This window comes from Pteronotus mesoamericanus, unplaced genomic scaffold (assembly GCF_021234165.1).
Source record: "Pteronotus mesoamericanus isolate MK-2021 breed Mesoamerican mustached bat unplaced genomic scaffold, CSHL_Meso_final scaffold_31, whole genome shotgun sequence".
NCBI classification, from domain to species: domain Eukaryota; kingdom Metazoa; phylum Chordata; class Mammalia; order Chiroptera; family Mormoopidae; genus Pteronotus; species Pteronotus mesoamericanus.
Genome location: NW_026555312.1, coordinates 6,407,712 through 6,431,279, shown reverse-complemented (window position 1 = coordinate 6,431,279; position 23,568 = coordinate 6,407,712). Strand labels below are relative to the sequence as shown.

At 48.8% G+C, this 23,568-nt stretch overlaps 1 protein-coding gene and 1 non-coding gene across 2 annotated transcripts in view; both read left to right on the top strand.

The window, feature by feature from the left end:
* Window positions 1–2,955: 2,955 nt before the first annotated feature.
* Window positions 2,956–23,568, top strand: part of ABCA4 (ATP binding cassette subfamily A member 4) — a 125,817-nt gene continuing 105,204 nt past the window's right edge. The window contains exons 1-5 of the mRNA XM_054592061.1: window positions 2,956–3,021; window positions 11,238–11,331; window positions 12,374–12,515; window positions 15,075–15,214; window positions 20,461–20,588. Coding sequence (XP_054448036.1) covers window positions 2,956–3,021; window positions 11,238–11,331; window positions 12,374–12,515; window positions 15,075–15,214; window positions 20,461–20,588 — 570 coding nt within the window. The remainder of the gene's footprint in view (window positions 3,022–11,237; window positions 11,332–12,373; window positions 12,516–15,074; window positions 15,215–20,460; window positions 20,589–23,568) is intronic.
* Window positions 12,947–13,052, top strand: LOC129085812 (U6 spliceosomal RNA). Its single transcript, XR_008530750.1, has one exon. It is a non-coding gene; the product is annotated as a U6 spliceosomal RNA (small nuclear RNA).

Below are 23,568 nucleotides of genomic sequence, written 5' to 3'. Positions count from 1 at the left end.
ATGATTCTCTCTCTTTCTGGAATCAATAAATATATCCTTAGGGTGAAGAGTAAAAAAAAGAATTACCATTTGATCCAACAATTCCACTTCTGGGTATATATCCCAAAAACTGAAAGCAGAGACTTGAACAGGTATTTGTGCACCAATGTTCATAGCAGCATTACTGACAATAGAGAAAAGGCAAAATCAGCACAAATGACTATGGATCATGAATGGATCAACAAAATGTGGTGTATACATACAGTGAACTATTATTTGCCCTTGAAAAAGAAAAAAATTCTGACACATGCTACAATATGGATGAACCTTGATTATAGGATTATGCTAAATGAAATCAACTAGATGCAAAAGAACAAATATCACATTTGAGTTATGTGGATATCTAGAGCAGTTTAATTCACAGAGACAGCAAGTAGAATGGTGGTTGCCAGGGACAGAGGGAGCAGGGAATGTGGAGTTGTTGTTCAATGGGCGTATAGTTTCAGATTTGCATGACAAAATGCCGGTAATGGGTGGTAGTGATGGTTGGACACCAATATGTTTCTCACTACTGAACAACACACTTAAAATTGTTAAAATGGTAAATTTTATGTTATGCATATTTTATTACAGTAAAAGAGTGTCAACATCAGCAAACATTTGTTCAGGCGAGAACATCAGTTAGATGGATATAATGCTATTGGAGTATTGTCGATTAAATTATAACAAAGTGCTCACAGTTTAAGCTTTTCTTTTGTAACTCAATGAAACGTGGGTTATTTTTAAAACTGTGACAGAATACAGTTCACACAGCTGATATCTGCTGACTACAGCTTCTTTTCCCTTTGGTACTTTGGAAGGGGGCGTATCGCTTCACCAGCTGTAGCTCCCCCACAGAGACTCCACATACTCTCCAAGTTCACGGTCCTTGGAGAACCTGCCTAATCACTCCCAGGGCTTAATCTATACGTTGATCATTCCCAACTCTGTGTCTCCACCCCAGAACTTCTGTTGACCATCTCTACTCAAGTATCGTCATAGAGACCTCAAAGTCAACATAGCAAACACAAACCCACCTTCGCTCCTCCTCCCTCCTTCTCCCCAGGGCCCTCCTCTGGCACTCTCCTCAGTTATGAGCACCACCATCTCACCATGCAGACCACCAAACCCTAAACCCCAGTCATTCTAGCTGACTTCTTCCTCTTCCTTATCACCCACATCCAGTAAGCTACTGTATCTCCTTCCTACTACCACTCCAATCCCTCCCCTATTACTGCCTTTGCTCAGGCTCTCTGCTTCCCCCATCCTTCCCGCGCTGCTGCCAGTGGGAACTTACTCCTCCTGGCAGCCACTGGATTAAAACCTGCTATAGCCTCTTGCATGATAACACCCAGACTCCTTAGCATGTAACAAGATCTGAGAGATTCTACACAGAGCTTGCTTCTGTGCACCTGTGGGCCACTTTGCAGGTGCTTGAGAAATCTCAATCAAGTAAATAATCATCATCAGCTCTTGAATCTGGTCCCTATTTCCCCATTCTAGCCTTTTTTTCCCAGCACTCCATCCACCCCCTCCACTCCGGCCATGCTTCATTTCTTGTGGTTTCTCTGGGCAGGATAAGCTAGTCCTGCCTCCCTTCTTCATGTAGGACTTAAATGACTGAACCCAGCATGATCACATGGGACCCTGAGCCAAGTATTTAATCCCATCAGGCCTCAGGCTCCTCATCTATGAAACAGAATGACTACCTGCCTCACAAAGTTGTAGTGAGGACATAATGAGGTGATGCAGGCAAAAGCAGTTTGTTAACCATAAAAGTACAGTAAAATGTTCTCTTGCGATTCATCAGAGCCTATTTCTAATGCCACCACCCGCAAAGAGCCCTTTGGATTGGCTACGTGGAAACCATCGTCCTCCTCTTGGGACCCCCGCCATGCATAGCCTGTGCGCCCTCATGGCTTCATTTATCTAAGTTCATGTCTCGTGTCTACAATCAGATCGCAACCCCATGAAGCCCACATCCATTCCTGCTCTATGGCTCTCCCTCCATCCTAGGTAGGTCAAGGCTTTAGAGTCTTTCAAAGAGAAGCAACTTCTAATTGGAGGAGGTAGAGATGAAAAGTTCCCAGTGGCAACAGGGTGTCTTCTATTTGGGGTGCCCCTCAGGGTCATGGACGCAACTCCAGAGGGATGCAGCCATCCAGCAACACCCCACTGCGACCTGGGATGGCAGTAGTGCCTCACCGCTGCCTCTCCTCGGGCATGGCCTGTGTCGGACGTGGCTCGTCAGTCATGGGCTCTGTCCCGCTGAGCCTGGACAGTGCCAGCGACTTTTCCAGTACAGCTCCGGGCAGCCATGACTTGTGAATCAATTTTAGCACAAGTGATTAAAAAAAACATGTACCATCCTCTAAGCTCAGAGATGCCCCCAAATAGCTGGCCTAAAGTCACTACAGAGCAAGACAAATGGCTAAAAAATAAAGGGAGAGAGGCCTCCGATCTGGCAAGGGGGTTGATGGAGTTTAAAGGGGCCATCAAACTCTTTATGCTGGCTCAGGACAGGCTATTGTGGAGGCCAAAGCCCAGCCTATATTTATGCAAAGAGATTTTTGTCCCACATTTTAAGGTTAGAGATTCCCAGCACCCCTCTGAGTGAAGCAGAAGCCTAAGGGTCCTGGTTTCCTGTGAAATGTCCTCACCTCAGTTGGCTTAGTGCTCAGCTGCTTGTGTCTTTAAGCGTCTCTTTCTGTTCATAAAAATGAGCCAGCAAAATGCCAGCTTGCTTTCCTCAACAAAGGGCTTACATGTAATTAAAAGGGATTATGCTTCACAGGGGAAACTAGCCTCTAATCACCCAGAGAAGGGGACAGCACTCTGAGCCGGAGGTGTTCTGGCCACGTTTACGTCCGTTGCTTCCCGTGACCTTCGGCCGTATACGGAGGGCTCTGCCCGATCTGGCCTCCGGTGGTCCCCAGCATGGGCTTTGTGAGACAGATCCAGCTTTTGCTCTGGAAGAACTGGACCCTGCGAAAAAGACAAAAGGTAACAGGTACAGTCTGTGGTCTCAAAGTGAGGTGTGCAGCAAATTCACAGGAGAAGAGAGTGGGGTGGTGGAAGTGGGGAGAATGAACAGTTGATGGGCTGGTTACCACTTAGCTCTGAAGCAGTGGTGAACCATATGGCTGCTCTGTGAGCCTCTTGGACAAGCGTCCTGCACAGGCAGACATGCATCTCTGTCCTGAAATGGACATCTTTCACCCACCGCTCAACATGGTCACATTCAAGTCTTCTTTTGCCTTTCCTGCCTATGACTCCATTGCCCACCCCCCTCCCCTGTCCCCTGTTGTTTAAACATGCCAGTCCAGTCCATGCACCCTTGAGCATCCATGCTATGCAGTGGGAAGAACCTAAGTCCTGAAGAACAGGCTCAACAGAAAACAACACTCTCTAAGAATGTCCCAGCCCAAGAACACTGTATTTCATCAATTCTACAAGGCACACTGGCTTTTCACATTTTCTCATTTCTGAAATTAGGAGGCAGCTCACAACCAAGTGACAGGTTAACCAGACACATTTGCTTCTTTCACAGCGTGCCAAAAAAAAAAAAAAAAAGACAAAAAACAGTACATCTTATAATTGATGGTGTCTTAGATCCAGTGAGATGCAACACCTTACCAACCACGACAGGCATTCACTGAGCCCCTTCTGTGAGCAGCTGCGAGGTTGGGCTGGACCAGGGGCTAAAAGCCTAAGACACAGATTCCACCCCAGGCTCACTTCTAGCCTAGCTGGAAGAACCCAAAGTTTTGATGTTTTGAGACCAAAAGCAATAAAAGTAGCTTAAGCCAAAAATCCCCTGAGAAGTACAGGCAAGAGCCCCAGGAAATCAGAGCACCCTACTGGCTTCTAAGTTGTTTCTGGAAAGGGGTAAAGAGTGACTCTATGACTCTAAGGATATATGCACTTTGCCACAAGCTTGCAGTCATGCCAATGTCAAAGGACTAAAACATGACTCAAAGAGCTGAAAGAGGAGGGTGAGAAGGGGCAAGGAGTAGGCAGGGCTGAGCTTAGAAAGACAGCAGCCAGACAAGGAAGGAGAAGAAAAAGGAAAATCTGCTGTGGGGAAGAAGACAATGGTATTGTTCCCGGCCCTGATTCAAGACGGATCTACGTAGAGAGGGCAGGGTTTTCCTGGGTGTTGGAAGGAATGTGAGAGAAGAAAGGATCCAACTGTGGAACATCTGGAGTGTCTCAGTCAGAGAGAATTTAATATAAAAATGTGTTTACCAAGTACAAAGCCAGGAACTGAGAGGGTAAAAGAGATCTCCAAGATATCATGGAGGTAGCAATGGCAGGACACAGTTATAGCCGAGAGAACCAAGGGAAAAATGTGGAATTAAGACTTGGAAACAGCCCTGTCCTGGTGGCTCAGTTTGTCGGCATGTCTTCCCATACACGAAAAAGGTTGTGAGTTCAATCCCTAGCTGGAACTCATGTGGGAGGCAACCAATTGATGGTTCTCCCTCACATTGGTGTTTCTCTCTCTCTCTGAAATCAATAAAAAAAAATCCCTGGGTGAGGACAGAAGAGAAAGAGAGACTTGAAAACGCAGAAGAGAGGTCAGTGGAGCTGAGACTCAGACCTCTGAGGAAGGGGTGCCATGCGGTGCTGTGGGGTCTCTGTGCCTGGGCTCAGATCCAGACCCATGAGGAGGGAGCCCTGGCTGACTGGTGGGTTTGGACTGAGGGACAATTGCTTAACAGCAAACACAAAAGGGAGCAACAGACACAATCCAAGCACAGGCACAGATGTCCTTTTCTGTGTGTGGCTTAGACAGGACTTAGGGAAGCTGGAGGGGGAAGCCAAGTTAGAGCCTGCTTGTCTGTGGGAAGCACCGCTGTCCTCAGGCTGCTTTCCTTTGCCAAAATTGGTGTGATTCTTCACATTTATGTTTCGGTTATTTGTTGCCCCCAGGCAACAGTAGTCAGAGACCCAGTCCCTTGCTTTTAGAAGTTTCCCTTCTAGAACGAATACAGACAAAACTTAAACAAGACTCATTCTCAAATTCTTTCATTTGTTCCTTCAATCAACAAATACCTACTAATTGTCAGGCACTGTGACAGGTGCTGGGTACACAATGGCAACCAAGAAAATCAGTCTACAGTCCTTGCCTGCATGGAAGTCTGTGGAACACCAAGGAAAGCCAATATACCACTGTTTTGCCTTCTTTCTCTCTTTTCCATAAGAAATTAAGATTCTCACTTAACTTTACTCTTGATGTGCACTTTGTGGCCATAAGAGAGTATACCTGAGGACTGTGTCTGCTGGCCTGAAACGCTTCCAAGCCAGAGGAAAACATGTTACTGTTACAGAGATGAACCCTATTTTTAAAGACAGGATTTGGCTAGGAGCCCCTTGCAGTCTCTGTTCCCTTTCCCTGGTGTTGGTGGGTGTCCTCTCTTAGGGGAGTCTGCCCTCTCCACTCCTCTCAGAGGAGCACATTGACAACTCCTCTCCCGTGAGATGGGGCCCTCCTGGCTGAGGACCTGGGCTGGAGAAATCTCCCAGGATGCACCTAGGCTGGGCTGACATTCCTTTGATATCATCGAGATGGCCTGGTAATTGAGATCCCTTGTCAGATGTGCCTCCAGCCCTCTTCCCCACTGCTAACAAATTCCAGGAATTTATAGGCCGTCTGGGTAAAGGTAGAGGTATCTTCCACAGCCCTCAGTATTTCTGAGGCAGCAGGGGTTCCTTCCCTAAGCTTTTGGTTCTTCTGGAAGCTTCTGCCTCCACAAAATGGCAACTCTAAGAAAAAAAGAGAAAGTACAACACTCTCAGCCCATAACTCAGCTCCTAGATTAATTTCTCAAACTTTCATGGTTTGAGGTGTTTACTATTATGAGCAAGAGCAAAAACAGATACCAAATTTCCCCGTTCCTCCTCTCCCAATCCCTAAGGGCATAAGATAGCAATCTTCAGATGTTTCTCCTTCCCATTTTTTTCTTCCTCTGCTAACATTTATCAAGTACAATTTTATTAAGTGTCTGGCACTGTATGGTCACCTCCTTTAATCCTCACCTCAGCTCCATGAGCGAGACACCACTGTGATCCCCTGGGGACTGATGAGGTCTCGGAGGCTTCAGAGAAGGTTAGTGTCGCGTGGACGGGAGCTGGGACTCCAGGACAGGCCAGGGATGTTTGTTGCCCAACACTGTCCCCACGTATTAAGCCCTATCAATAAGCTGACCATGGAGACCACAAAGATAGGGTGGCCATCTCATTTTTCACCCCAACCGAGGTAGTTATGAAAGTGAAAGGGGGCCCTATTAACCTACTAACAATTGCACCAGGACAACAAATGTACACTAACACAGGACCTGGCAAACTGGGCCGTATGGTCACCCTATACCTCCTACTTGGTTAAGCGAGTTAGACATCGCCCCTGCTCTCAGGGAATTTGGAGCCAGGCACAATTACTAAGCAAAATAAGATAAGCAACAGTGGAGCAGAATGAAGCCCAGGGTGGGAGGTGAGGACAAGCTCTGGGATCTCAGAGGAGAAACTGGTGTTGGGCCGGGTGCCGGATGCCTTCTCAAGTAGTTCATCCGTAGAATGTGTGTTCTCAATGATAAGAGATCTCTGCACTGCCTGGGACAAATGCACATTCACCTGTATTTGTGATGGGCCAGGCACATGCAGGGAGGTTTTATAAAAATCATTAGACTTGTCTCTAGCGCCTGAGAGCTCACAGCCGAAGGGCCCCTTGGTGGTGTCTCCCATTCCCAGCTTCCATGCCAGTGAAGGACATTTGGGGAGGACTGAGACTCGAGAGTCTTATTGACTCTCACCTCTCCCAAGGACCACGGGGTCACTTTAGGTGACAGCATGTTGCAAAGGCTGAAGAGCCAGGAGATACAATTAAAATGATCTGCAAGCTCTTAGGCCTCTGCTCACACTGATGTTTCTTCCCGTTCTCCCTCCTTGGGTCCAGAACAGCTCATTTGCCAGTTGGAAAGCATGGGGTTTCCTGAGAAAGTAACCACCAACTGTCCCCTGCTCTGTATGATAGAGGGGCTTGAACCAGGGGAGGGATCAGCCAGCGTGGCCTATCTTTCCCAGGGATAAAATTCGCAGACCCAAGAGAGGTGAGAGGTGACTCACGAGAGTAGGGAGCTTATCATTTCCAGGACCCCAGACCCCGGCACTGGGAACAGCTATGGCCCTTGGTCTCAGGGTCAGCCTTAGGCAAGGAGAGCCTGGCAGGTGCAGGAAGGCTGGGCAGCAAGCGCCCAGGTACCCACGTCCTGGGTCCAGTTCATCCAGGCTAAGCATCCCGTCTGGAGTCCGGGTGCAGCAGGGAGAGTCATACAGCTCATTTCCAGGCTTGGGTACCCAGTTTTAAATTGAAAACAGAATAGGAGGGAAAAAGATCTAACTGGCCACGATTTAAAACTACAAGAACAACTCTGCCCTTCCCTGGGACCCCTCCTCCCCCATGTAGGGTTGAGTGGTGGAGAGAGGGGGAGGGGAAGCAAAAAAGAGAACAAGGAAATACCAGTTTGGGGGAAAAAATTTCCACCAGCCCCTTCTGAGTTCGGCTGGGCTTAATTAAAGCTACAGACACGTTTAAAGGAAGGGGTGGGGGTAGCCAGAGCTGCTCTGAAAACATGCTTTTAATTATGCTGTGGAATTTCTCCCCAGGGTATGCCCTGCACAGTTGAGCATCAAGGACAAGGATGCCGCTCGGGGAGATGAGCAAGATTCTGGGGGAGGGAGAAGGGGTTGTTGTGAGGACCTGCCAGGCAGGAAAAGAACTGCCGGTGGTCTTTTTGCAGGGTGTGAAGTGTGAAATGCAGCCCCTCCAAAACAAAGGCTCAGGGAGTTAGAACAATACCAATGACCTCCCCACAAATGTTTCTCAAGGGTTCCCAGCCACTACCTATGCCCCTGGTCCTTAGCCCCAGCTGCACACTGGACCTGAGAAGTGTAATGAAACCAAACTGATGTCCCACAATTAGAGGTGCTGGTAGAGTTAATCTGGGCCCACTTCCTAGGCTCCCCACAGGATTCCAGCACGCAGCCACAGGAGAACTGCAGGCCCAGGTCGGGGTCCCGGCGGGGCAGGCATCACAGAGGGGCGGGGATCACAGGCAGAGCACAGCAGCCCAAACTCGGAGAGAAGGTCAGAGGAACACCCGCAAAGCCCCACTTGTCCTAGGGCCAGGCAAAGGATGAAGGGGGCATGGAGGATTTTGATCTGGCCGCCCACTGATGGGAGGACTTGAAATCACAATGCCTTGCAAAGACCAGATCCTTCAAAAACACAAGACAGAGTGAGGGAGTGAGGGAGTGAGGGAGTGAGGGAGTGAGGGAGTGAGGAGAGGAAGGACTGTGTGACTGACACTGCAGAGAGGGACGAGAGGCAGGAGCTCGGGTCTGGGAATTTTATCCCTGGGAAAGATAGGCCAGGCTGGCTGATCCCTCCCCTGGTTCAAGCCCCTCTATCATACGGAGCAGGGGACAGTTGGTGGTTACTTTCTCAGGAAACCCCATGCTTTCCAACTGGCAAATGAGCTGTTCTGAACCCAAGGAGGGAGAACGGGAAGAAACATCAGTGTGAGCAGAGGCCTAAGAGCTTGCAGATCATTTTAATTGTATCTCCTGACTCTTCAGCCTTTGCAACATGCTGTCACCTAAAGTGACCCCTTGGTCCTTGGGAGAGGTGAGAGTCAATAATAAATAACTCATGTTTATTCAACATTACCTTGGGCCAGATTCTGCTTTCAGGGTTTCATACGGTGAATTCATTTCATCCTCACAGCTGCTCTGGGAGGTGGGTCCTGGCCTCACTCCCCATGTTACAGATGAGACCCTGAGGCACCGAGAAGTTGAGTGGGTTACCTAGTGTCACACAGCTAAGAGGGAGCAAAGCCAGGCATAAACCTCAGTACTGACACACTCTCAACCTGCAGTGTAAACTGCAAAACAAAATGGTCCCACTCCACATATGAGAAAACTGAGACTCAGATATTAAGCAAGTGCAAAATTGATTCTTAACCGAGAGCTGCCCATTCTTAAATCAATAATGTCTAACAAACCAGACTCCTCCCAATAGACTTGCTCAACGGAAAGCAGCTGACTTACTCGACAGAGAGCCAAGGCTGCAGGTCTTAAGGAAGAGACAAATGTGTTGAATCTAGACTGGTTGTCTCATGTTCTTGGTAAAGGCAGCAGGAACAACTTCCGGTTTCATTGTTTGCACCTATTACTCACAGTGCTATCTTGCCAGACCTGCTCCCCAACCTTAGAGACAGGGAGGACTTGGGACGGAAGGTGTGGAGCAGGTGCAGTTAGTTTGTTAAGTCTGAAAACTGTTGGTGATCCTGAGCCTCTGTGTCACCTCCAGCTTTCCCCGGGGGACCCTCCTAGACCAGTCTTGACAGAGGCTCACTCATTCCGTACTTATTGGACACCTATTGTGAGCCCGGCCCTGTGTTCGGTGCTAGAACCACAGTAGTGATGAGGATAGATGTGGTCCCTGCCCTCAGGGGGCTGACAGCCAGTGAGAGGTGCACATACCTGAAGGAGTCGTGAGTGACCCTGGCATACGGTGAGCCGTAAGACGGGAAGTGTGGGGTGCTGTGGGGACAGTTGCGCTGGTCTGGTAAAAGCAGGGTTAGCAATGGGATGGGGTCACTGGGGAGGAGGCTCCTGGTCCCTTGTCCATTGATTTGCATGTCCTGATTTGCATATCTGGAAGGAACTGCCACATTCCAATGGTTTTCAAGTGTGCTTGGGGTCAGTCCCTTTAACACTGGGTGGGAATAGTTCAATATTGGAGTTTTGCCTTCTTGTGGGAGAATGTGTGGGCAGAACCCTGAAAATGAGTGCCTTAAGGAAAGTCTATTATTCTTTCTTCTTCCCACAATCTCTCTGTGTGTGTTTCCTCTAACACATCCTCCCTAGACATGTTTCAAGTAAAACATTTTGCAATCAGTTACAACTGCATAATCGCCACCTGCCCTAAACAGTTTTTGCTTCATTTTCTTCAGAGTGTTTACCTTTTTTCCTCATTGACTTATGTTATGACTTGTACAATAATAACTTGGCTGTCGGCAGACCTTACTACCAGGGGAAAAAAAACAGTTATTGAGCACCTGGTATGGTGTTCACAATTTTGCTGAGAGTTTAAGTTCATATTATTTTGAAAGGAACAACAAATGGTTAAAGACCATGCTAATAGGTCCTACCTGATCTATATATACTTAAGTCTCTATTCTTCACCACCTGCTTAAGTTCTTTAAATCGTATGCCTTTCCTTCCAAAAGGTCTCTGGAATAGGGATTAGGTTGAAGAGCTATTACACTAGTTCATATCCTCCCTTCCTCCTGCTCCCCCACAATCTCATCTACATATGCCATGCTTCAGAGCGGGGGCAGCAACAACCAGCTGGTTCTTCTTCCTCTAGAGTTAAGAGTCCTCAAACTCTACATTAAACATAAATTTAAATATCAACCTTCAACCATATGTTCACAGCAGCAATGTGTCCCAGTATTGAAAAAACCCACAACAGTACACCCTGTTTTGTCTCTCTAAGCTACGAGCAATGGTTGAAGGAGAAATATTGGTAAACCTAGATTTCTGTTGATTTTGCTATGGATCACAGTATTTCACACAGTCATTTGCACATTCATTCGTTTATCCGTGACCACATATGCAGAGTCTAACGTGTGTTAGAAGGCAGGGCAGTGGGGTGGAGCAGGGCATTGACCTGGAGACAGGAGGCTGCATTTGGGTTCCAGTGCTGTCACTGCTTGTGTGACACTGCTCCGTAACCTCCCCAGGGCCTGTTTCCTTATCCACAGGAGAGCTTCTAATGAGATCTTCACTACCTGCAGCATCAGCATTACATGTGAAATCCGGTGGGGTCTTACTGATCAGAATCTGCTTCACATGTACCGCAACATCCGGAAAGCACAGGAGCACACATCTTGCTGATCCTTGATCAAAATCCTGAGTGAACGTAGTTTTCTAAAATAGAGGCAACATGAACCTCAGATGGACACCATGTCTTGCTGGTCTGACATATCGTAACAGGGGTAGAGTGGGAGAGGGGATAAAAAAGGAAGTCCTTTAGGAAATACCCAAAGTCCCATCACATAGACAGGTGCTGAGATGAAAGGTGTCTTTTCAGGGTATGTTTCCTACAATCTCTTAGCATCACTGATCTTTCTCTTTTTGTTTCGTTTATCCAGATTCGCTTTGTGGTGGAACTCGTATGGCCTTTATCTTTATTTCTGGTCTTGATCTGGTTAAGGAATGTCAACCCGCTCTACAGCAAGCATGAGTGTGAGCATTGCGGGGTAGCCTTGGCAGACCCGGTGTCCCACCCCTTTGTTTAGGAAGGTCTTTGGGGTGGGGGTGCCAGGATCACACCTGCTTATTATCATTTCATGCCCACAATGTAGAAAACAGAGATTTGTCAGTGTTACCCAAATTAATCTTTTATTCTTACACATTCTATGCAAATACCTGTATGTGGTCACTGATGAATTGTGATTATTTTTTGTTTTTGTTTTCTATCCCTAAACTGGTACTAGTATTAAAAGGAAGCAGAGTATAGATGAGTTCTCCAATATTTTGGAGACCAATTTAGCGATATGTTATACACAGTGCCAGAGAAAAATAAGAAAAAGGAACACCATAACAATCATGCTGAATAAAGTGTTATTTCTTGGACCCCAGAGGTGTCCTGGGATCCAGGGTGAGCCTGTGAGTGCCTCTCTTAAACCATGTCCCTCCGGGAAAACCTTCACCTGGTTTCTGGTCAGGGTGACATCTCCTCCCTCTAGGCAGCTGATGTGAGACCTCAAGAGTTATGCAAAGCTGCTCAATCCCCTATTCTTGTTCCTCACCCTCTTGTTCCTGAGTTCTAAGACCCAAGTTCTGATCCATTTCCTTCCCGGCAACCCCTGCAAGGAGTCTATAATCTGTAAGCTTCCTGCCTGCTTGGGGGCAGGTGCTCATAAGAAGGAACAGGTGAGCCTCTTCTCCTCCAGTGTCAGCAACTTGTGGAGGCCCCTTGAGCGAATATCCCTTCGCCCCTCCCACCATAAAGTGATGTGCTCCCCTTCTGTCCCCCCTCTGTACTTCCATCTATGCCTCTGTTAGAACATTTGTCTGTCTTCTGCTGCACTGAGGGCTTGAGAGAGGAGACCCTGTCTCCGGGACCCAGAGCAGGGCCTGGCATGCAGAGATGCTCCTGCTTCTTAGATGAACGAAGCAAAACACCAGAGGGGCAGAATCCTTCCCGTGGAGGCCCTAGTTCCTGGGGCCTTCGTCCCACTGGGTCTGGGAGACTAACTTCTTGTCTTCATTTCCTGTCTTAAAGGCCACTTTCCCAACAAGGCGATGCCCTCAGCAGGAATTTTGCCATGGCTCCAGGGAATTTTCTGCAATGTGAACAACCCTTGTTTTAAAAGTCCTACCCCGGGAGAATCTCCTGGAATTGTGTCAAACTATAACAACTCCATGTAAGTGCTGAGATTTCCACCTTAAGGGGGAGGCTGTTGCACACCCCTTTGTTCCGCCATAAGCTGCAGTGCATGCGCACACCCAGAGCATGTAATGCTGAATAAAGGCTTCTGTGGCTTGCTGGACCCTTAAGCTCATAGGAGCAGGGCATGTTTCCTCTCTGGAGCATTCTATTAGCTATCAGGGCCTTTGGGAGAAAGCTTCCAACTAAGACCACAGGACACGGTTTCTTGATCCTGGTATTTCCAAGATATGACCTGAAGTCTGATGGCAGTGCCCTGCTGAGATGCGCCCACTGCCTCCGGGTGGTCCCTCTGCTTGGGTGGAGTCACTGAACAAGAAACACTCAGTTTTCCTTCTGTTGCCTTAAATCACTGCCCCCCTGGTCCACCCTGACAGATTCCTGTCCCTTTAAAAGCCCTCTTGGACAGTGCTCACTCGAGCGGTACACATACAAAACTGGAACAATACAGAGAGGATTAACATGGCCCATGTGCAAGGATGACATGCAAATTTGTGAAGCATCCCAGTTTTTTTTTAAGCCTTCTTGGACATATAAAGGCTAAGGAAAATGTCAGAGAATATTTTAAGGGTGAATTAAATAAGATTTACAAGATGAAATTTGCTTCCTGGGAGAAAAGGACAAATTCCAAATCCTCTATTTTAGATGACATCAGCTCCCTCAGCAGCAAAATCTGAGGCTGTGGCTGGAGGGTGGTGATTCTTAACCTGTGGGGCTGGAGACCATTCCAAGAAAGTGATGAGAATGGGTGGCTCCTCTTCCAAGAAAAATGAGCACACAGACACGAAACATTACATTAATGTCGGGGGACTTGTGGACTTGAGGTTCATGACTCCTGGTCTGGGGCCGAATTTCAAGTCCAATCCCATAGGAGGAAGGTCTGCCTATGGAATTCCCTGTCAGAGGTGGGAGGGCATGATGGGAGACTGTCCTACACACAGAGGCTCAGGGATGAGGACAGGGCTGTCCTTCACCCACTGGGCTGAACTTGAGCTGCAGCTTGTGAAGCTTATTCCCCAGAACCACCAACAAGGGCTTATTGTAGAGTGGACTTCAACAAAACACCAAGTCAGATGGAAACGGAGGCATTTTTGTTACTTCAGTTTTTCCTCTGGATAGAATTCCTCCAGAAAAAAAAAAAAAAAGCTATATTTTGACTGAAAAAAAAAAAAGAACATTTAGTAAGTCAGCCTAATGCTTAGAGATGGCCACCGGGAACAAACTGTGAAGGCTTTTGCCCTACAGTGGCAGAGTTGAGTAATTGTGACAAAATTATGGCCCAGAAGCCTGTAGTGTACAACTCTTCACTGACCCCTGCATTATAGAAGGGTAGGAGGGGGAACGCCTGTCTTTCTAGGACAGCCGGGAGGTGATATTTTAGGTGGGCTCCCATGGCTGCAGACACTGCCTGAAGGCTTTAATTTACAATCTACACTTTCAGTTTGAGTCTCTTTGAGGTGCCTGAGAAGAAATGCCTATCCACCTAGAGGGATCTCATGGGTTACATGGTGGGATCCAGGGGGCCTTGGCGACATCCTGGTAAGGCCAGATGGAGCTCTGGCGGGACTAGTACGGGCAGTGTCTGTAGATTGAAGGGTGAGAGTTGAGGAAGGGGGGCTTCAGACTTTAGTGTGTGCTCAGCATTTGAACCAGGAAGTCTGGGTTTCATGTTGCACACATATCTTATAGGTGAAATATTGGCTTATTCAAGGGTCTTTTGCATACAAGTCACAGAAACCCCTTTAAACAAGGCAAGTCCCAGAGGAAAATATATGATTTGGACACTAGACCTTCTCATGAAGCCAAGGTGCTGCAGTCAGGTATCTGGAGGGGCGGGCCAAGAATTGAAGAGCCGTCAGAGCCGCTGTCTGCTGTCAGGGCCCGCAAGGCGCAGCCTCTTCGCCTCTCCCTGGACATCCACTTTATTTGTCCCTTCATGGACCAGTGTCTCCTCCTTCTCAGTGCCCAGGCTGGTGCTGGCTGTTCAGTTCATAACACCTTGCTTTGGGCAATCGGCAGAGCATCTTGGAATATTATTTAAATTCCTGGGAACAAATCCGGTTGGTCTGGCTTCATTCTCCTTGTCCAGTCAGCCTTGGCGGAGGTGTGTATGCACACATGTAGGTAGAAACTTATGGATTAAGTGTGGCTATCAGAACCTCCCCCTATAAATGGCTGGAAGGGCGGGTCTCAATGAGTGGGTGCCAGCTGAGAAGAACCTCCAGTAATAGCCACTAATATCCTGCTCAAAGCTTCTCTGGATAAAGACACCTAGAGAGTGGGATTGAGAGGTGACTTGGCCCTGCCAAAGTCGGAGGCCTGAATGAATTGCTCACTGCCCCTGTCTGCTACCTTATATGTATTCAATGCAAAGAAATAAAAATATTATTCTCCTTTTGCCTTGGCACTATTGTAAAGATACATAATGTAGTAGCTGGGTCACGCAGACGGTATCTTTAAAAATTGCACAAGGTGGTATAATTACTATGAGAATGACAGCTAGGTCTTTATTGATGAGGCCTCGTTTTTCTCCCAGCTTGGCAAGGGTGTATCGTGATTTTCAAGAACTCCTCATAGATGCACCAGGGAGGCAGCATCTTAGCCAGCTTTGGACAGAACTTCGCACCTTATCCCAACTCATGGACACCCTCCGGACTCACCCCGAGAAAATTGCAGGTAAGGCGGGCTTCAGTGTTCTTAGTCCTCACTCTCCTCTCACCTATCTCACGTATCAGGGCGACTGAAGATACAGGAAAGAGTAGGGAGATTTGGTGAGAAAAGATGCTAAAAGAGACAGGATGGAATGGGATCTAGAGGGGGCGTGGGTCTCACCTTGATGAGGACTCCTCTTCCCACCAGCCTAGAAAGTAGGAGTTTGGGAAGGAGGATCAGCAAGTTCTTACCCCAGGTAAGCCCAGAGACAGAAAGGAGCACGCCCCCAGAGCTGGTGCTCTGGGAAGTATGAGGCTGGTCTAAGTGTTAGAGGCAGGGAAGATGGATTTTCAGAGTAAGGTAAAGGTACGGGGTAGCTTTCACAGAGCCCTAGAGAGCAAGCTTACCGGGAACATGTGTCCCAATGCCGAGTAGCATTAGGGACTTGCGGAGGCCAGAGAGCATGTGTTTATCATGACATAAATATGTATGATCATTTGATTTCTTCTAGCGATATTCGGCATCCCAAGCGCTGAGGCAGAGAAGAAGGTGCAGGGTCAGGAGATACAGAGCCAGGTGCTTGTAGGGGGGCAGAGAAAGTCCAGGCGGCAAGGGGGTTGAGGGTGGTGATTGAACTACACAAGTCAGGTCCAGGATGCGTAAGGAGGGACAAGTGGCCAGAAGTGCTGAAATGGGCCAGGGGATAATGTGGGGGAGAGGCAAGGAACTAGGGGTCTCGTGGCCCTGTTTAAGGGCTGAGAGAATGAGCAGGATGGAAGGACTGACAGTTGTGGTCAAAAAATGAAGTCCATGAATTCAAGATTTCAAAGGCGGGCAGGATGGGCGAGGACAAGCCCCTCAGGTGTGGCCATGGTGGTTGAAGTGGCGTGGAGGTGACAGTTTGGTTGATGCGGAGATGAAGGAAATGAGAGGCCAGCAGGGTGGGAGACACGGACCCTGCAGTTGTACGGGCAGGAGAGCCCCTTAGAGTAGGGATCAGCGACCAGAAACAGTGGAGGAGCTCCCTCCTGGGCCTCTCCTCCCAGGGGAAAAACAAGAACAAACCAACCCAACCCCAGTAACCATTCTGATATTTCTTCTTGAAGCGACAGTGGGTATTGTGCAGTTGATATGTTTGCTGGAGGCTCCACTGCAGACGGCCCTGGGGACTGGACAAGGCAACAGCCTGGGCCCCAGCTGGAACCGCCCCCATGGGAACCCTGTGCCAGGCCCACGGGAACCCCGGCTCGCTGCGGCCCAGGGGTGGGGAGCAAAGGCTGCTGGTGCGGGGAAGGTTGTTCAAGGGGTGGGGCTGAGAGCCTGAGAAGGAAGCAGTTTGGATCTGGGAGAGGTCTGCTCCTCCGGATGACCTTAGAGGATGACAGGAATGAGGAAGGGGTCTACCAAGAGGACTGGAGGGGCTGGGTAGCACAGCTCCTACTCAGGGTTCCAAACAAGAAAGGTGGAGAGATGGTAGGGAGCAGTCTGGGAGCCTCGCTGTACAACTCAGTCAACATTCAGCAGAAGGCTGGCCAGTGCCTACTGAGCCAGGCTCTGTGCCGGTCCCTGGCGGGAATGGTGGGTCAGACGAGGGTCCGCCTGCTGTCAGGGCAAAAGTGAACGGACAGTGTGAACAGTGACCGCGTGTGTAGAGCAGAGGGCAGGTGGAGCTTCAAGAGCTCAGCGGAGTCTGAAGGGGAAAATTTTCCAAGGAGAGTCTGATCCGCCTTCTCCCTTTGCTCCCCATTGGAGCCATAAAGGGCAGGAGTCTGTCCAGAGAGGACTTTAAGATTATGTTATTACATTCTAATTGTTTCAAACATAGTAAAGCATATGCTTTATGTAAAAAAAACAAACTACAAACGCTATGTCTTTGGCTGCTTGGGATGGAAGAAATTACTTACCTGGAGTTTGAAGGACTAAGCATTTAGTCCTATGAGCACAATCAGCATTTTAATAGTCAGAAAAAAGGGATGGGAGACCCCAACCAGAAAGCACTTTTTCCCCTAAGGTTAAACAGCAGAAGAGAAAATGGCTGGCCGAGCCCTGGCATGGCTGCCTGCCTTGTTCATCCAGCAGACGTTTCATTTTGGTGCCTGAGCCTCGCCTGGAGTCTGGCTGGGAGGAAGTAGAAAGGAAGTAATTTCAAACTTCATTTTCTCTGTGGCCTTTACAGCATGTGTATGAGAACCAAAGATCACTACTTCCTAACCCAGAGCGGGACGCGTTTTGAATTGGCACGCAGGTGGTTCCTCCCTCAGGCCTTCAGGCTTTGGGGGAACACCGCCAAATGACAGCAGCCTCGGGAGTCTGGGCAGACCAGGTCAGGGAAAGCCAACCAAGGCTCCCCCAAGAATTCTGGGGCTGGGAACAGAAACTGCAGAACACCTTGTCTCAGTGGCCCTGAGAGGGGACAAGAAGACCATCCCCAAGTAAAGTCTGGGATACTGCCTCTGAAGGAATCCCAGGCTGGGGACTGAAGTACGTCGTCGGCAGGGCAGACTCTTTCAAAATCTGCCCCAGAGTCACCTGTGAGTGTTGACTCCTCAGCGACAAGCTGCAGTAGAGCGTTAAGTCTTTGAAAGCAAGGTGGCGGCTGTCACTGGTGTGTGCTTTTGCCAGTCAGTTCCCCAGTCACCTGGGAAAGTACGCTGATGGTTGACCAGGAGGCATTTTCATTTTCAGCAAACCTGTAGTACAACATTCTCAGCAGGAGAAGATTAATGGTTAAAGGCAGATGTAAAGCCCCCTCCCCTCTCACCCCCGAGGAAGCTCTGCAGTCTCTCAATCATCTTTAAACACCTTCTTCCCATGAGCCTCAAGCATTCTCCTGGCTGCCCTCCCACCTCAGCTCCCCTCAGCTCTGAGGGCCTCAGCTGCCCCTCCCCCAGCTTCTAATCTTCCTGGGGAAGAGAACAAGCAGAACCACATTTTAAACTAAATTTATTTTTCTTTCCTCAGGCCCCCAGTTCACATTTCTCTCTCAAGAGCAGTGAAACCTCTGTCTGGTATCAGCCACCTCTTACATATTGGGCCCCACACTTCCCTTGCAGGGCCCCGCCCCCCCACTCAGGTGTGTGGAGCCAGAGTGCTCCTGCCCCTGCTCCCTAGGGCCACAGCCGCCCAGTCACCTGGGCGGAATACTGTCTCCCTCGTCCTGTCCCTCTCCCCAGCAAGGTATTTTTATGTAAGGTCAGGTGAGTGAGTTAAAGAATAACAAAGAGATAAACAGTCAAACGGGGTCATGATTTTCAGGTCAAGACCACAGGTATTTACTGGGTGCCCATGCCATTCCTTTTATTGGGGCTCTGATTGCATGTCAGGCTCCAAGGCTGGATGTCAGAGACAGGTGACTTCAAGGGCTTACATCTGTGTGCCCAGCAGTGCCAGGAATGATGAGGGGCATCGATGAAAGTAGAATCCATAGCCTCCTACTTCCGGGAGGGGGGTGTGTGTGATGTAACACTGTACTAAAGCAGTGACTGGGAGGAAAACAACTGAGCTGTTACCACAGGACGAGGATAAGAAGCAGCAGGACCTGCGTTTGAAAGAGGATAGAACTTACCTGTTGAAAAGGAGGGAAGGCAAGAATCAAATAGAACAGCCCCCCTTAAAACCCTCCTCTTCCCTCAGGCTCCTTCCTGTGTCAGGTTCCCCTGAAACCTTCAGGCTTTTCTTATGCAAAGAGCAGTGAGACTGGGTTCCCCCTTGGCAAGACTCTGACGGGCCCCCATCCTGGAGAAAGAGGTGACTGGGAGGGGGGACCTCAGGACAGGCTCCCCTGCCCTCCCTGCATAGCTGGGCCTGTGGTTGACTCATCCCCTTTCAAGGGGAAATGGAGCAGCCAGTCGGTCCGGACAAGGCGCTGTGCAGGGAGAGTCACGTCCTGAAAACAGAAGGGACGGTTGTCACGTACTCAGACCCTTTGCCTCTTGGCTCCCTGGTGAGGGAAGAATTTGGGGAGGGAGGGGATGGGCTTTGGAAGGAGCATGGGCATTTGATGATTAAATCTAGTTAAAGAAGAACTAAACAAGATAAGCAGTCAACCAGGCTCGCAGAGAATTTGGAATGCAGAGATAGGCATTTTCATGCAAACCAAAGACTTTCCCAGAATGTTGAAATGATTTCACAAATATCTGGGCCTGTAACCTTCGTCTTCTCTGGCCAGCTCCTTATGAACTGTGACAGCGGCCAACTTGAGACTGAGTGCTGGCTCTGGAAGCCAGAGGTGGGCACCCTGAGCGGGACTCCCCTGAGAGCGGCAAGAATAACGTGAACGCAATCAGAATAAGCATTAATTGAGTGCTCGCTATTTTCAGGCCTGAGAGCTGAGAGCTAAACACTTTGCATTCCTTGTCTTTCGTCACCACCACAACAATCCTGAGAGGTAGATGTGGAAAGCAGATGCACAAAGAGGTTCAATCACTTGCCCCAAGGTTACCTAAACTGTTAGGAGTCCTTTTTGCCTCCCCATAAAAATGTTCTGCTTCTAGCAGATTTTGAGTGGAGCTAGAAAGAATGTGACTGGGATGATCAGGGCATGAAACTGCAGGCCCAGGCAAAGGGCCATCCCCTCCTTTTCCACTTGAAGTTTTTCTTGACCAAAACAGCCCCTTCTCTCTTAGTCCGTGTCAATACTCTGAGCTTAACTGACCCTTAACTGACATGACAGAAGGGCCAAGAAGGATCCTCTACCCCGTGATGACGACACAGTGGCCAGAGTGTGTGTCTCCTCCAATACCAGATTAGCAATTCTCCACCTTAGCACTACTGGCATTTTGGACAAGATAGGTCTTTGTTTTGTGAGGGGAGGAGGTTTGTCCTGTGCCTTGTGGGATATTTAGCAGCATCGATGTTCTTTTCTCTGCCCACTAGCACCTCCCCAGTTGTGACAACCAAACATGTCTCAGATGGTGCCAAATATTCCCAGGGGGACAAAATCCCCCTGCTCCAGCTCCTTGCTCCTATCTCATTGAGAGCCATTGTCCTAGACCAACCCCACAAAGTATCTGAGGACAACCCCACACCAGACCCTAGGCTAACATTTCCTGCTTTCTGTGCCTTCTCACTAAACTTTGTCCAGCAGCTTCAGCAGTCAATTCTGTGACTCTGTTGGGGGACAGCAGACTGGCAGGAGCTCTGCCTCCAGGCGCTCCTAGGACACCCGAGGACAGAGTTAGAAGTGTTTCCAATGAGTTTTAGATGTTTTCTCTTTTTTGACCCACCTCCTTCTCCTTCGGCACCCTCATCTTTCTTTCATTCACATATAGGAAGAGGAATACGAATCAGGGATGTCCTAAAAGATGAAGAAACGCTGACACTATTTCTCACGAAAAACATTGGCCTGTCTGACTCAGTTGTCCATCTTCTGGTCAACTCCCTAGTCCGACCAGAGCAGGTAGGTTCACGTTCTTGGTCAGTGCTCCCTGGAAGGGAGGGGTGAGCACAAACCTGAGAAAGGCAAGGAACAACTTGGCTCTTTTTTCTTTTTTCCCTTCTTGCTTTCACATTCAGAATCCATAATTCATGCCACATATTCAGAAAAATACCTGGCAGCTACTTGAGCTGAGAAGTGCTCCCCTCTTAGGACTCTGAGACAGTGCCAGTCCTGGGGACACAATATCTCAGCTTTTTATGACTGGAAGGAACCTTAGAGGTCACGTGGCTCGACCTCCTCTTCCAGTGGAGGAAACAGGGGTTTATTCATGTACTCATTAAATATTTAGGGACATTTTGGGCATTAGAATACAGTGTAAACAATATGGGCAAGCCCCTAACTCCAGGAGCTTACTTGGAGGCCACAGGAGAGATGAAGTAAGTAAAGGAAGCTCTCCGTTTGCAGGCCAGCATGGGTGTTGTGAGGAAAATCTAGCAGGGTCAGGAGTGAGGGAAGGACTGGGAGCATGGGATGGGGCTGTTTTAAATGGGGTGGTCTGGGAAGGCGGCATTTGAGCAAACCTGACTGCAGGGAAAGCAGCCATGGAAGTAGCTGTAAGGAGGGTTCCAGGCCGAGGAGCCAGCCTGAGGTGCAACAGGTGCAAAGAGCCTGAGTTGGGCTGAGGTAACCCCCGGGTTACAGACTGATAATGGCCACATGCAGAGCAGACTCTGATTGCCTGCACTGTTTCTTCTCCATGCCAGGCAGACTCCTTCCTCTGTTCCCCTTGCATAGCCTGACCTAATCACGCCACCCCCGCCCCCGCCGCAATCTAGTTCATCCATGTTCATACTCTCCTATATTTATTCAGAGCATTTTTACCACGCACACATGACTTTCACACCTGTTAGCTATGTGCTCTTCACATGAATCCTGAGATGGCTCAAACAGATGAGGAAAAAGAGGTGGCTGACGCCTGAGTGATTTGCAGGAGCATGTAGAGCTAAAAGTTGCGGCAGAATCCAGGCTGTCTCATTCCATACCTAGTCTTCCTCACTCCGGTTCGGTGATTTTCAGAGTCCCAGACCAGTGGCACCGGCAAGGACTCGGAGCTTGTTAGGAAAGCCAGTTCTCAGGCCCCTCCCAGACCAACCAGCAATCCACGTTTTTACCAGCGCTCCAGGTGATTCTGACAGGCTGAGCGGTGAGAACCACCGCTTCAGTTCGGGGCGTAGGGCTCCTGGCCCAGCATCCGGGGTGGGGTGGGCTCCTGGAGAGTCAGGCCTGGCTGCCCTGCTCTGCGTTCCTTCCTCCTGACCCCAGGGGGTGGTGTCAGCAGCCTTGACTGCTCACTTTCCCCTCTGCTTTCCCTTCAGCTCATAAAACTCAAGTCCTGGAAATGCCGGTGATGACTTCCCGTTGGTAATAAAAGGGCGGTGGAGATAAAGGCAGGAATTGAGGGGAAATGTCTTTCTAGTGCCTCACTGACCGGGCGTTTGGATCTCTAGTTGCTGTGCTGCTGCCGTCAGGGCTGAGGCCTTTCATGTGGGGGGAAGAAGGGTCCCAGGTTTCCCGGTTGTGACTTTGTTTAGTGTTTCTGGCTCTGATCAGCTGATGCTTCCCTGACCAGCACACCCCAGAGCTTGAGGGCCTGCGCTGGCAGAGGCCACTCCTGGGGACCCATCTCCCTCTGTGCCCCGTGCCCCCCCTGCTTCTCAGCCTGGTTGCCTTGTGTGCCTGCCTCCTCACCTGCCTCGGTCTCGGTCTCTGTCTAGTTCAGCAGCTCCTTACAGCACCATTCACTAGAACTTTCCTCCACGAAGTCAATGTCCTTCCTCTGTGCTGTCCAATAGGGTAGCCACTAGCCACACATGGTAGCTAGGCACATTAAATAGAGCTGGTGTAGCTGAGGAACTCAACTTTAAATGTTATTTAATTTTAAAGATTTTATTTATTTATTTTTAGAGAGAGAGGGAGGGAGGGAGAAAGAGAGGAAGAGAAAGATAGGTCAGTCGCCTCTCACACACTCCCAGCCAAGGACTTGGCCTGCAACCCAGGCGCGTGCCCTGACCAGGAACGGAACCGGTGACACTTCAGTTTGCAGAATGATGCCCAACCCCCACCAGTCAGGGCTAATTTTAATTAATTGTAAATTTAAATAACCACATGTGGTTTACAACTTTCTAATTGATTATCCTCATCAAACATGGAATTTAGTTCTTTGCCATCACTGGCTACCCATCCTGGCCCTTTCTGCCTGGTGTCTAAGCAGGGCTTAGAAGGGATTCCCGTCACCCCCTCTGTCCCCATCTAGGGGGTTATTAGACGATGAGAGTGATACCGTTCCCTGGTCGGTCCCTCACCCCATCCCCAGCCCTGTGAACTCCTCGACTTGCTTCAAGGCCCAGCTCAAATGTTGTCTCTTCAGTGAAACCAGTCATAAACCCTCCTCTCTTTGTTCTGCCCCCCTCATTCTTCCCTACTCAACGAAGCTGTAGGTTCAAATCCCAGTAAGGCCACACAGTCAAAGGTGTGACCTTCAGCGAGCCACTTAATGACTCTGTGCCTCTGTCTCCTCATTTGTAAAGTGGCGATAATAAAAGTGCCTACCACATGTGGTTGTTATGGAAGTTAAAGAATTAATATATGTAAAACACTTAGAACAGTGCCTGGCACACAGTAAACGATAAATCCTAGCTACTTTTACTAACTATTCTTAACGCTCCCTCTTCTGTGCTCTGGATTTACTACATTCAATCTAGCATTCATTACTATTTAAATGCCTACATTTCCACATAGCCAATGAGCTCCTGACAAAGCAGAAAATTTACCTTGTTTTCTTTTTCTTTCCTTTTTTTCTTAATTTATTGATTTTAGAGAGAGGAAGGGGGAGAGAGAAAATTATTAATAAAGATTTATTGTTCCACTTTTCAATGTATTCATCAGTTGTCTTTCATACCCATCCTGACCGGGGATCAAACCCACAACCTTGGCATATGGG